Source organism: Trichosurus vulpecula, chromosome 4 (genome assembly GCF_011100635.1).
Source record: "Trichosurus vulpecula isolate mTriVul1 chromosome 4, mTriVul1.pri, whole genome shotgun sequence".
Taxonomy (NCBI): domain Eukaryota; kingdom Metazoa; phylum Chordata; class Mammalia; order Diprotodontia; family Phalangeridae; genus Trichosurus; species Trichosurus vulpecula.
This window is the reverse complement of record NC_050576.1, coordinates 75942649-75954895: the sequence shown is the minus strand read 5'-3', so window position 1 is coordinate 75954895 and position 12247 is coordinate 75942649. Positions and strand designations below refer to the sequence as shown.

The 12247-nt window shown below is 40.7% G+C and overlaps 1 protein-coding gene across 1 annotated transcript in view; it reads right to left on the bottom strand.

Moving 5' to 3' along the window:
• Positions 1-3515: 3515 nt before the first annotated feature.
• The window catches only part of LOC118848353 (major histocompatibility complex class I-related gene protein), a 30861-nt gene continuing 22129 nt past the window's right edge, over positions 3516-12247 (bottom strand). The window contains exons 3-6 of the mRNA XM_036757215.1: positions 11036-11311; positions 5961-6236; positions 5608-5712; positions 3516-3711 (exon numbers count right to left, since the gene is read on the bottom strand). Of these exons, the coding sequence (XP_036613110.1) occupies positions 3671-3711; positions 5608-5712; positions 5961-6236; positions 11036-11311 (698 nt within the window). The 3' untranslated portion in view covers positions 3516-3670. The remainder of the gene's footprint in view (positions 3712-5607; positions 5713-5960; positions 6237-11035; positions 11312-12247) is intronic.

The window sequence follows — 12247 nt, the reverse complement described above, 5'->3', positions numbered from 1 at the left end:
AGAGGGAACTGAGGTAAACAAAAGTTAAGTGACTTGCCCAGGGTCACACAGCTAGGAAGAGTCTGAGGTTGGATCTGAGCTCAGATCTTACTGACTCCAGTCTCAGTGTTACATGTACTATGGCACCACCTAGCATTTGAGATAGAGAATCTAAATCTAAATACATAGAAATTCCCCTATGAATAGTGAAGTTCTCTTGATGATCCTGTATAAACAGATGACAGTGTGTTAATTGCATTAAGGCCTAGAACATTTCAAAGTTTCCTAAGGTCCATAGCCACTCTAATTCAGCCTAACTACTCCCTTAGGAAAAAAGTTCTTATTGTCTGGGTGTGAAATTGGAAGAGCAGCCCACAGAGCTGATCCATTAGTAGGTCTATCTTATACACTACAGATAGATAATTAACTGGATCTAGAATTGAATAGGAGGAAGAGAGCAGGATGGGGAACTGTACATTGCTTTTAATGAACCCAAGCTTCTCTGAAGAGCAATTTGGAACTATGCCCAAAGGGCTAGAAGACAGTCCATATCCTTTGCTCAAGCAATACCAGTACTAGGTCTGTATCCCAAAGGGATAAAAACACAAAGGAAAAGTATGCACAAAAATATTTATTACAGCTCTTTTCTGGTGGCAAAGAATTGGAATTCAGGAGATGCCCAACAATTGGGGAATGGCTGAACAAGTTGTGGTATATGATTGTGATGGAATACATAAGAAATGATGAGCAGGATGCTTTCAGAAAAACCTGGAAAGACTTACATGAACTGATGAAAAGTGAAGTCAGCAGAACCAGGAGAACATTGTAAACAATAACAGCACCATTGTAAGAATGATCAACTGTGAATGACAGCTATTATTAGCAGTACAATGATCCAAGACAATTTTGAAGGACTTACGATGAAAAATGCTATCCATCCCTAGAGAAAACACTGATGGAGTCTGACTACAAATCAAGACGTACTTTCAAAATATTTTTCTTGGTGAGGGGGAGGTTTCTTTTTTGGTCTATATTCTCTTTCACAATATGAATGGAAATGTTTTGTATGACTGCACACATATAACCTGTATCAGGAGGGAGAGAATCCTTACTCAAAAGTAAAAAAAAAAAGTTAAAAATTGTTTTAACAGGTAATTGGGGAAAAATAAAATAATAAATAATTTTTGAAAAATTATTCCAAGCTTCTCCCTGCACCAGAAAACCAACAACCTACCAATAATGCTTAAATTCATTTCAGCAAGTATCAGAACCTACTTGGTTTAAGGTACTCTGCTAGGCCCTGGGAATACTAAGATAAATCAATTTAAACACTGTTGTGGGAAGACAAATTATACATATACTATTAAATACATGATATATACAAAGAATATGGCTGTGCGGCTCTGAATATCAGTCGATATCGATCAGATAGCCAGGCTTAATTAGCTTTTAGAAAGTGACATTTTACTAAGATGGTGAAGTTCGGTACCAAATATCCTCCCAGAATTCTGTGGCATGCCTTCTACCCAGTGTATGCAAAGTCCAGAGGAAAGTGAGCCCAAGCTTGGAGAGAGCGCATATGATGCGACAGTTCAGGTCCAGATGGCTGGATCCGGATTCAGGGAGGCTGTCCCAAGGGAGGACGCTAGGACACGAGCGGGACGATGGGAAACCCAAAATCCTGTGGACCCTGTGAAACTCCTTTGGCCAAATTCATCCTCTCCTCCCTCCCCCCAAGTGACTCACCACGTGCTTGACCAGAATTTCTCTCTCTGCCAGCTTGCCACTTGCTCAGATCTCTCTTTTCTGGAATCAGTTCCATAGGTTGATAGATTCTCCACAGGAGGAGACCAAGCTTCTTTAACCAATCCTAACATACTTTCCTCTATAATATCTAGTTGTTATAATAATAATAATAATAACAACCAATATTTACATAGCACTCACTATGTGCCAGGCACTGTGCTAAAGGCTTTACAAATATTACTTCACTCACTCCTCATGACAATCCTGGGAGGTAGATGCTATTATCAATCTCATTTTACAGCCGAGGACATTGAGGCAGACAGAAGTGAAGTGGGCTTGCCCAAAGTCACATAGCTAGCAAGTGTCTGAGGCTGGATTTGAACTCAGGTCTTTTTGACTTTAGGCCTGGTAATCTATCCACTGCACTACTTGGTACATCAAGATATATATTCACCACATCGTACCTGGAGTTGTTGACTGGGATTTTGTTTAATTCAGAGAACAAAACCTTATCCCTGGGCAAGCTCTCGTCAGGCCAGAGGTTGGCAGGAGTGGTGGGTGCCAAAAAGGAATGACTAGCAGCAGTGAGAGGAAGGTCCTAGTGGAACGCTGCATCGTAACACTACTCTAGGAGAGCTGCCAGACAGGGCTGTACTGAAGGGCTTCTTCTTAGAGCCAGTAAGGAGTGCACTTAGTAACAGAAGAAATTTCATTTCAGAAGAGGATTTTGGTTTTGCTTTGGGACGATGCTTGGCACTAGCTGCAGAAGAGAAAGAATCCAGCTTGGTTACACCTGCTGGGATTAGCCTGCCCATCTAGCTCTGTCCATGACGGAGAATCTATAAAGACCTTCGGGAGATGACCACTTCTTGAAATATGCAGTTTGATTTCCAACTATTCTGTTTTATGTTCTCTTTGATCCTTCAATAAACCTTTTTTTTTTCATTTTGTGAACTCTATTTGTGAGGAGAGAGTATCCTGGATGGTAACAGATAATGAATTTTCTGGCTGGAGGCCATGAGTCAGAGATGTGAAAACTCCCCCATTGTGAACCTGGGCCCTTTAGAGATTCTGTTATATATGGGTATACGTACACAGATAATTATGGTTTTGGCATCAAAATGCTGTGTGTGTACTGAGGTCTCTAGATTGCCATTGGAAGTAATAATGGAGTTTTTGCGTGTTACCCAACTTTTCCTTAAATCAGTCTGAGATAATGCCCACAGATAAAGCCAGGCAAAGTCTCACCAATGCTTGGGTACAGACCGACATTACCAGGAAAATTCAGCCACTGGAGTTTCTTCTCAGCCACAGGGAACACATAAAAAGTTCAGGTGTAGGCTGTAATCCACAATGAAAATCCTGGGTATTCTAACACTGTTTATAGAGTCAATTCCACGTTCGCCATGGTGTCTGAGGTGATTCTCATGACAGTGTTCAAAATCCACTGATAAATGAGATCTAGGGAGAGGTTATATCCATTCGGCAGACTGTGAGTCATCCCAGGTGTCATGTGTTGTGAATCAAAGTACCCTAAACTGGCAGTATTTCAGAGACCTAAGTTTTGGACATAACCAGATAATTATAGGACTCCAATTCCAGTACCCTCAAAATTTCTGTTATATCATAGGTCATGGATTTTGAGGTCAAATAAGGTGTCTTAGACACAACTTTAGTCCAATCCCTTCAGTTTGCAGATAGGGAAACTGAGGTATCAAGAGGTTAAAGTGATTTGCCCAGAATCCCATAACAAGTATCTGACATGGGATTTGAACCCAGGCCTTCCTAACTCCAAGTTTGGTCCTCTATCCATCGTAGTACACTGCCTCTGTCCAATATTCTCTGGGGAGTTTAGTCAGAGGTTTTCTGATACTGTACCCCAGGCCATTTGTAGAAGGGGCTGTGACCATTGGAAGGAAAGAGGAATACAAAGGTAGCATTTGAATTAGTTAACTGGTGTAGAAACATAACTGACTTCTTTGAGACCTGAAAAGAGAAAATGTTTTAGTCAGACAGACATGAATTCTATATCTTTCCTTGCTATACAAAAACAGAGCATTTTCATCTACTTGATGGCTCAGTCCTCAAAGAAGGGAATAATCTAATTTTATCCTGTTTTGTCCAAGATTCTCCAAAATATTTTGTAATTTTAAATATTCCATCCATTATATCAATCTCATAATCTTAGAAAGAGGAATGAAGGGAGAAGGGGAAAAGGAGAAGAGAACAAGTACATACTATTTAATTAATTACTTGATTTAATTAAGTTCTTATTATGTACTGTTTTAAGTACTTTACAAATATCTCATTTGAGCCTCACAACAATTCAGGGAGATTGATACTATTCTTATGCCCACTTTATAGATGAGGAAACTGAGGCAGATAAAAATTAAGTGACTTTCCCAGATCACACAGCTAGTAAGTGTCTGGGTCTTCCTGACTCTAGGCTCAGCACTCAGCATGCCGCCTAGCTGCCTGAAGGACCAGCGGGCAGAGATGAATGCCATTAACGGAAGACCCTCAGAAGGCCATGAAAATTTTTAAAATGGCTCTGTCAGTCATCGTATAGCATATAAGCTAGAATCAGTGATGGCCTTTATCTAGGACACAGCTGGCCTACCATTAGTGGAGGGTATGCTCTCGGAGATGTTTTTCTAGTAACATCCCAGCTCTCTCACCCAGTGTCTCTTGAGGTTAAATAGCCATATTCACAGGATGGCTGGATGGGATGAATCCACAGTCTGCAGCCATAGAGAGTCCAACTCATTGACCCATACTAGGAACCAAACCCTTGATTCTGATTTTATTTGTAATATTCTCTAACTAAACCAGCTACAGAAATATTAGAACTGAAACAAACAAAACAAAAACTTGACAAAAGTAAGGAAAATTTTATATGGCCATTACATTTAAAAAGAAAAAAGTATAATTATCTCTTTGTGTCAAGAAAAGGGGAGAGGAGGCAGGCCTCAATAAATGCTCGTTGGGCTGAAGGGGCAGGATTTACAGCTTTTCCAATTCCAACGGACCAATGGGTGATAGTATCAGGGAAAAGAGCTTAGAAAAAGGAGGAACAAAATTACTCTGACATTCTTAGTCCAGACCATAGGAGTGACAACTTGCTGTCTAGAAGGATAAGAAGGATACAGCTCTGGCACTGCTGAGTTACCAGGCAACTGCATCCGTAAGCTTTCTCAATGGGGAAAGAAGGAATTTCCTATAAGTGCTAGTAGAAAACTACAGGAAACTTTAATGATCTGAAACTCACAATAAATCCATCTAGCAGAAAAATATTGGACCAAGAGTGAAGAGACCCAGGTTCTGCTCCCAGTCCTGCCACTAACTCACTGTGAGTGAGTTGGATAACCTTGGATAAGTCACTTAAATACTCTGCACCACTGTTTTCTCATCTATAAAATGAGTCAGTTAGGCTAAATGATCTCTAAAGTCCCCTCCAGCTCTGAAATTATGATTCTTAGTAAAGCCACTCATTAAAAAAATGTTTTAAAGCCACTGAGTTCATTCAGCCAGAGGGTAATAGTGATGCCCCAAAGGTGGGGCTGCAATATGGGGATCTTTTGAGGGAGAGAGAAATATTGTAGGATCGGCAGCCAGAATATTTTCCATTTGCCATGGGCTACTCACTAGGTGGCATGATGGATAGATTTCTGGGCTTTTGTGAGTTTGAATCTGGCCTCACACACTTGCTAGCTGTGTGACCCTGGGCAAGTCGCTTAACCCAGTTTGCCTCAGTTTCTTCATCTGTAGATGAGCTCCAGAAGGAAATTGCAAACCACTCCAATATCTCGGCCAACAAAACCCCGGATGGGGTCATGAAGAGTCAGATACAACTTGAGTAACAACAGCTCACACTCCACTCACCTGATTGTTTTCTTCTGTAAAGAAAAATTCCTAAACCAATCAGGAATAAGACACTGATAGTCAACCCAGAAACAATTTCCACAAATGGAGAGATGGTCTTTGACTCTGAAACGAAACAAACAAAAAACAAAAGAAGAAAATCCCCAATCCCCTCTTTTCCCTTACAGAGACTTAGAATTTTTTTCTTATGACCTATCAGAAATACAAGATTATTCCTTTAAGATTACCCTCTCACTATCAGCTCCCCTTACAGGCCAATAAAACTAGAGGCATTCTACGGAGAATTGGCCTGAAAAGGATATTCCATTTTCCCTCTAGCAGAGCCATATAAGAGCCATATAGTATATGCTTACCGACTGGCACTTGGAGAACCTTGAGGAGGTCATTATGCTCCACCTGGCAGGAATAATCATCTTTACTTTGAGGATCAATATCTATTGATACCCAGGTCTGATAGGTTCCATCTCCACTGGGAAGAATGTCTCCATATTCAATTTCTTGGGCTATCGGTTCCCCATTTTTTGTCCAAGCCATGGTAATCTCTGGGGGATAGAAACCATAGGCTCTGCAGATAAGAGTTGTAATCCCAGTAGATGACATTTTGCGGCTTCCACGGACTAATGGGGTTTCTGAAAAAAAAAAAAGAAACAATCAGGAAAAGAAGAAGGCTTTCTTCCCTTTGCTGATTCTACAACGTTCTAATTACCCCAATCTATTCTCCATCAGATTTTAGACAATTATATCAAAGGAAACACATCACCAGCAAGGATCCCAAACCAAGGTAAAATTGCATCAACTATTCGACTTCAGACATGTAGGGGTAGCCAGCTCATCAACATGTTTCTAATTTTCAGCTTGCCTCCCTACAGACTCCTGTGAATTTCTCTTTGAGTAGGACTGGGGCTTCTCTCTTAATTGAGCTCTCACAGCAAGAGAATGCATGCATTCTGTGTATTTTCTAGTAGTCTCCCATTTCCGTTTGCTATTTGCCTTTTTATTTGTTACAGTCTTTTATATGATCAGAGTTTAGTAGAAAGGGTCAAGGCAGTGGGTTTAAGTGCCCTCCCCCTTTAAGGGAGGCAACCAGGGAAGCAAGTGACTTTTTGTTCTGAACCAACCATGCTCCCAGATCAGCAGTATTTAAGGGGCATATGAGATATAATTCCTGTCTAGTACCCTATCTCTCAGAGAACAGAACAGCTAGCCTGGTAACCTCAAGACTCTAGAGTTATCTATCAATGCCTCCTCCCCCATAATACCTATCTTTACCTTTAGACATCCCATCTGGTCATCCGTACACATCCTATATGGATAGCACATGTCTTTCACATGTACCATCTCTAAATACTTTTCCTGAAACCAGGAAACATCCAAATGTCAAATTTACAAAGCATCGTGTTGTTAGTTTGTCAGGAATGCTCATGGCTGATTGCCAAGACTAAGTGGCCGAGCCCTGGTCCCAGGAGATTGGATGGTTGGCTGCCTATATGGTAAGATTTGGGGCAGCAAGGAAGGGCACCCTGTCCACAGAAATCTCTTCTGTACCTGTCTCCTGGTGCCTCAGATGTCCTTAACAAGAGACAAGGCTTTTTATTCACAATTAGGATAATAGAGAATCCCTTTAAGAAAGGGAATGGTCATTAAACTTGTTCCCTTTCAGTCACTGAACTCCAGCTGATAGAAGCCATGATCTGCACTCTGACGAGCCATTGCTACTGATTTTCAAGCCTTGCAAATGGTCCCTGGAAGATGCTTTCCTTAAAGCAAGTTTAGAAAAAGGGCTGGAGGAAGAACACACTAATACCCTGCAAGTGGAAAAGAAATGCAAAGGGAAGGTTTAAAGTGAGAAACTGGTGGATTGTGATGATTGCTGTATGGCACAATTTGGCTTAGGTCCTGCTATGCTTGGAGTTCTCTCTGTCTGTCTGTCTGTCTGTCTCTATCTCTGTCTCTCAGTGTCTGTCTCTCTGTCTCTCTCTCTGTGTCTCTCTCTGTCTCTCTCTCTCTCTCTCTGTCTCTCTCTCTTTCTGTCTCTCTCTCTCCCCTTCCCCTCTCTTGGGTTTTTCATACGTTCTTATAATGCACAGGATATTTTTGACCTCAAGAGGACCAACTCTTTCTCCTGTCTTCTTTCTCACTTATCTCCCTACACAATTTTTAGCACCTGCCCTACCTTCTCTTCACTTCCTTGCAGTCTCCTACCCATTTTCTTTCTTTAATTTAAATGTTCTTCTTTATTATGAACTTAATCAACAATAAATACACACACTGTGATGCATAAAGAACAAAAGAGAGCTATATATAAAATTGTAAACCTCTGTAGCACAGTTTATTTTTTAAAAGCAGCTACTAAATTTACTGGAGGCAATTAGGTGGCTCACTGAATAGAGCACCAGGTCTGGAAGACCCTGAGTTCAAATCCAGCCTCAGACTTACTAGCTGTGTGACCCTGAGCAAATCACTTAACCCTGTTTGCCTCAGTTTCCTCATCTGTAAAATGAGCTGGAGAAGGAAATGGCAAACCACTCCAGTATCTTTGACAAGAAAACCCCAAATGGTGTCACAAAGCGTTGGACAGGACTGAAAAACGAGTGAAAAAACGGCTGAACAACTGTTCCCAAAAGAAGAATTGTAAACTAGTAACAAACGCATGAAAGAATGTTTCAAATAACATATGATCAGAGAAATGTGAATCAGAACAACCTGAAGGTTTTATCTCACACCCAACAAACTGGCCAATATGACAAAAGAAGGGAATAGTTAGTCTCAGAGGGGCTGTGAGAAGATAGGAACACTGACGCATTGTTGGTGGAGCTCAGAATTAGCCACCACTTTGGAAAACAATTTGGAATTATGCAAGTAAATGACTAAAATGTCCAAATCCTTTTGACTCAGAGAGTCCCCTACCAAGCATGCACAACAAGGGGGTCACTAATTAAAAAGAAAGGTTTCCTTTATACCAAAGTATTTATAGCATCGCAAAAAACTGGAAGCAAAGTAAATGCCCATTAGTTAGGGAATGGCTAAACAAACTGACCATGGGCAAGTCACTTAACCCCTATGTACCTCAGTTCCTTATCTGTAAAATGGGGACACAATGGAGAAGGAAATGGCCAACCACTCTAGTATCTTTGCCAAGAAAATCCCATGGACTTTGGAATCACATAGAGTTGATGTGACTGAACAACAACAAACAAATTGTGGTACCTGACTGTAATAAAACATTGCTGTGCTATAGGAAATGATAAATATGATGAATACAGAAAAATCTTGAAAGACTTACATGAACTAATGCAAAGTGAAGTAAGCAAAAGCAAGAAAATAATTATTAAAACAATATAAATGGGGAAAACAACCCAAAATGTAAAAAAATTAGTATTACAAAAAACAAGTATGACCCAGAAAAGATATTGGAGAAGACACTTCCCCCTACTCCTTTGCAGAAGTGGGAGGTCTATGGGTATGAACATTGCGTATGTTTTCTGACTTTTTATGTATTACTTTGTTTTACTGCTTTTTAAAATTTTCTTTACCTTTTAAAAAGTTCTTTTGTATGGGCTATCTATCTGGGAAGGGGGCAAGTGAAGAGAAATGGGGAAATTTAGATTATGTAAAAGTAAAATATATCAATAAAATTAATTTGCAAAAAAAAACTTCCTGCAACAGAATGAAGGATAGATTAAAGTAGGGAGAGACTTGAAGCAGGCAGACCAATTAAAAGTCTATTGCAGTAATACAAGTAAGAGATATTGGGGGCTTGAATTAGGGTTGTGTCTGTATGAATGAAAAGAATAGGACATAGATAAGAGACACAGAGGTAGAAGGTAGATAATGTTTGGCAACAGACTGGATATGGGGGTGTGTGAATGGGTGACACTGAGGTTGTAAGCCTAGGTAATGAGGTGGTGGTACCCTCAACAATAATAGGAAAAGATAATAAGTTTCGATTTGGATATGTTAAGTTTGAGATGTCAGTGGAACATCTAGTTTGAGATGACCAAAGGGCAATTGGTGATATGTGACTACCTATAGCTCAGGAGAGAAGCTATGGCTGGATGAATATACCTGGGAATTACCTTCATAGAAATGATCATTAAATCCAGGATAGGATTCTAAGAGCCAGGAAGACCTAGGTTTAAGTCCTGCCACTGACATATTAATTACGTGGTCATGGGTAAATCCCTTAACCTCTTAGTGTTCTTGGCAACTCTCTAAGATTGTACTTTTTGTTGTTGTCGATGAGTCATTTCAGTCCTGTCTGAATCTGTGACACCATTTGGGGTTTTTTGGTAGTGATACAAGAGTGGTTTGCCATTTCCTTCTCCAGTCCATTTTAAAGATGAGGAACTGAGGCAAACAGAGTTAAATGACTTACCCAGGGTCACAAGCTTGATTGGTTGGTTGGTAAGTTGTTGTCCTTTGTTTTTGAAGAGGACCAAAATGACATCATTATGTTGGAGTCAAAGTACAGTATGTCCAATTGTGACTGATCAGACCAATATGAACTAGGAAGGCTCTCCAACAGTTGGTCAGGCACAAACATTTGGAGTGGAGATATTTCTAAATGTGCACATCTCATATGTCTTTTGAGTTGCTGAGCAGCAAATACCATATTGACCATTCCTCAGCGCTTTCTGAAGCTACACTGGCTCTCAAGTCGATGACCATCTTCTAGATGAGGGATTAGCCTATTAAGGAGGACTCTGGCAAGAATCTTGCTGGCAGTGAGTAAGAGAAGGACTCCCCTGTGACTGTGTCACACAGCTAGTAAATGTCTGAGGCCAGATTTGAACTCATGAAGATGAGTCTCTCCTGACTCCAAGCTCAGTGCTCTATCCACTTCACCACCTAGCTTCCCTATTATGATTATAAGTTACAAGGAGATATTGATCTTTGTCCCTGGAGGAAGTTTCCACAGTGGAGTTCCCCACATAAATAAAATCACAAGTCCATAGTTTCCTCACCATCAAAAGTGGGATCAACAGTGTGTAGAAACTCAAGTAAGATTTCCTTGGTGACTAAATGATACTCCAGCGGCCAGAAAGAATTCACTGCCTTCCAAAGGGTCTCCTTGCATGACTTGGAGAAGAAAGAAGAATTCCATTCATTGTTTCTCTAAGAAAGAAGGAAACTACCTACCTGAAGGATAAGTCAGTCAGGATGAGGGGACTCTGATTCAAAACAAAAGTAAGTCTTTATAGGAAGTGACAAATAATAGTGAAAGTCTGACGGAAGTGAAGGGCGTTAGGAGTGAGCATGAAGTAAGCTAGAGGAAGCTACAGAGGGCCCTGGTCCCAAGTTTCCTCATCTGTAAAGAAGAAATTATTATCACTTATTTCTTTCAAAATTTCTTTCAAAACTGTATAAATATGCAAATTACAAAGCCAAGAGAAGGTAAAGGAAAACCAGCCTAATCTTTGTTCTTTACCTGTCCGTTGAAGGGTATCTTTTCCAAAGTCCAGGAATTTCTTTAACCAGGCAATGCATTCTGTTTCCAGCCAGTTCTTATGATAGCGTAACTCATTCCGGTTGGTCTCCCAGACCTGCTTGGTGAGTCTAGCCACATTATCCACAGCAATCCAAGACAGAGAGTCCTTATTGAAAATGATGAAATCCTTCCCATCATATGCATATTGGAGAAATCCTGTGGTACTGCCATCCTCTAGCAACTCACAGCCAACCATCCTCTGGTAGGTGTGAAATCCTGAAATCCACAAGTGCAGTCAGGACTGGTGAAACATGGGTACCCTCCTTTCCTCTTAGTGCATGGCTATAGTCAGAGGGGCATGGCTCAAGAGCTTTCCTGACCTATTGGAGGGCTTACAGGACCTACAACTCCCACCAGTGAAAAGGTTAATTTATCCCTTTGAGTTAAGGTATTTTTTTGACAAGTAATCCCTGTTAAACCAAGCAACAAAGTTATATATCATTGACTAAGATAAAAGCAACTAACATCTACTTATCTGTCTGTCTATGTAGCTATTAAAATTTGCATAGTAATTATCATCTGAGCCCCCAATGACCTTGTGAGAGACAGGCTGGCATATGGATAGAAGTCCAGCTGTGAAGGCAGGAAGACTTGGGTTCAAATCCTACCTTGGATGCTTCTGGTAGCTGTATACCCCAAGGAGTTCTAGGATAATTAGATATAGAAAAGTTGTGATGGTAGAGGGAGTTTTTACACCAGGCATCCCTCACACCAATGAAATACTCATCTAGACACACAGGGGCACAGTGGATGGAGAACTGTACCCAGAATCAAGAAGACCTGAGTTCAAATTTGGCCTCAGACATTTCCTAGCTGTGTGACCCTGGGCAAGTCACTTAACCCTGATTACCTCAAACAACAACAACAACAAGGTTTTGTCCTCGGCATTGATGCTCTTCCCCCTTGGTGATCTCCCACATCTTCAACTCTCACCTCTGCACAGATGATTCTCAGTCTTCTATGTTCAGTTCTTATTTCTTTCCTGAACTTCAGACCCATACCTGTCTGCCCATGAGGCTGCTTCATCTGGCTTATCTGTTAGCACCTTAAACTCAACATGTGCTCAAACAAGTTTATCTTTTTCCTCAAACACACTTCTCCTTCTGACTTAACTTTTTCTCTCCATGGTCCCTTCATTCAGTCAGTCTCCTG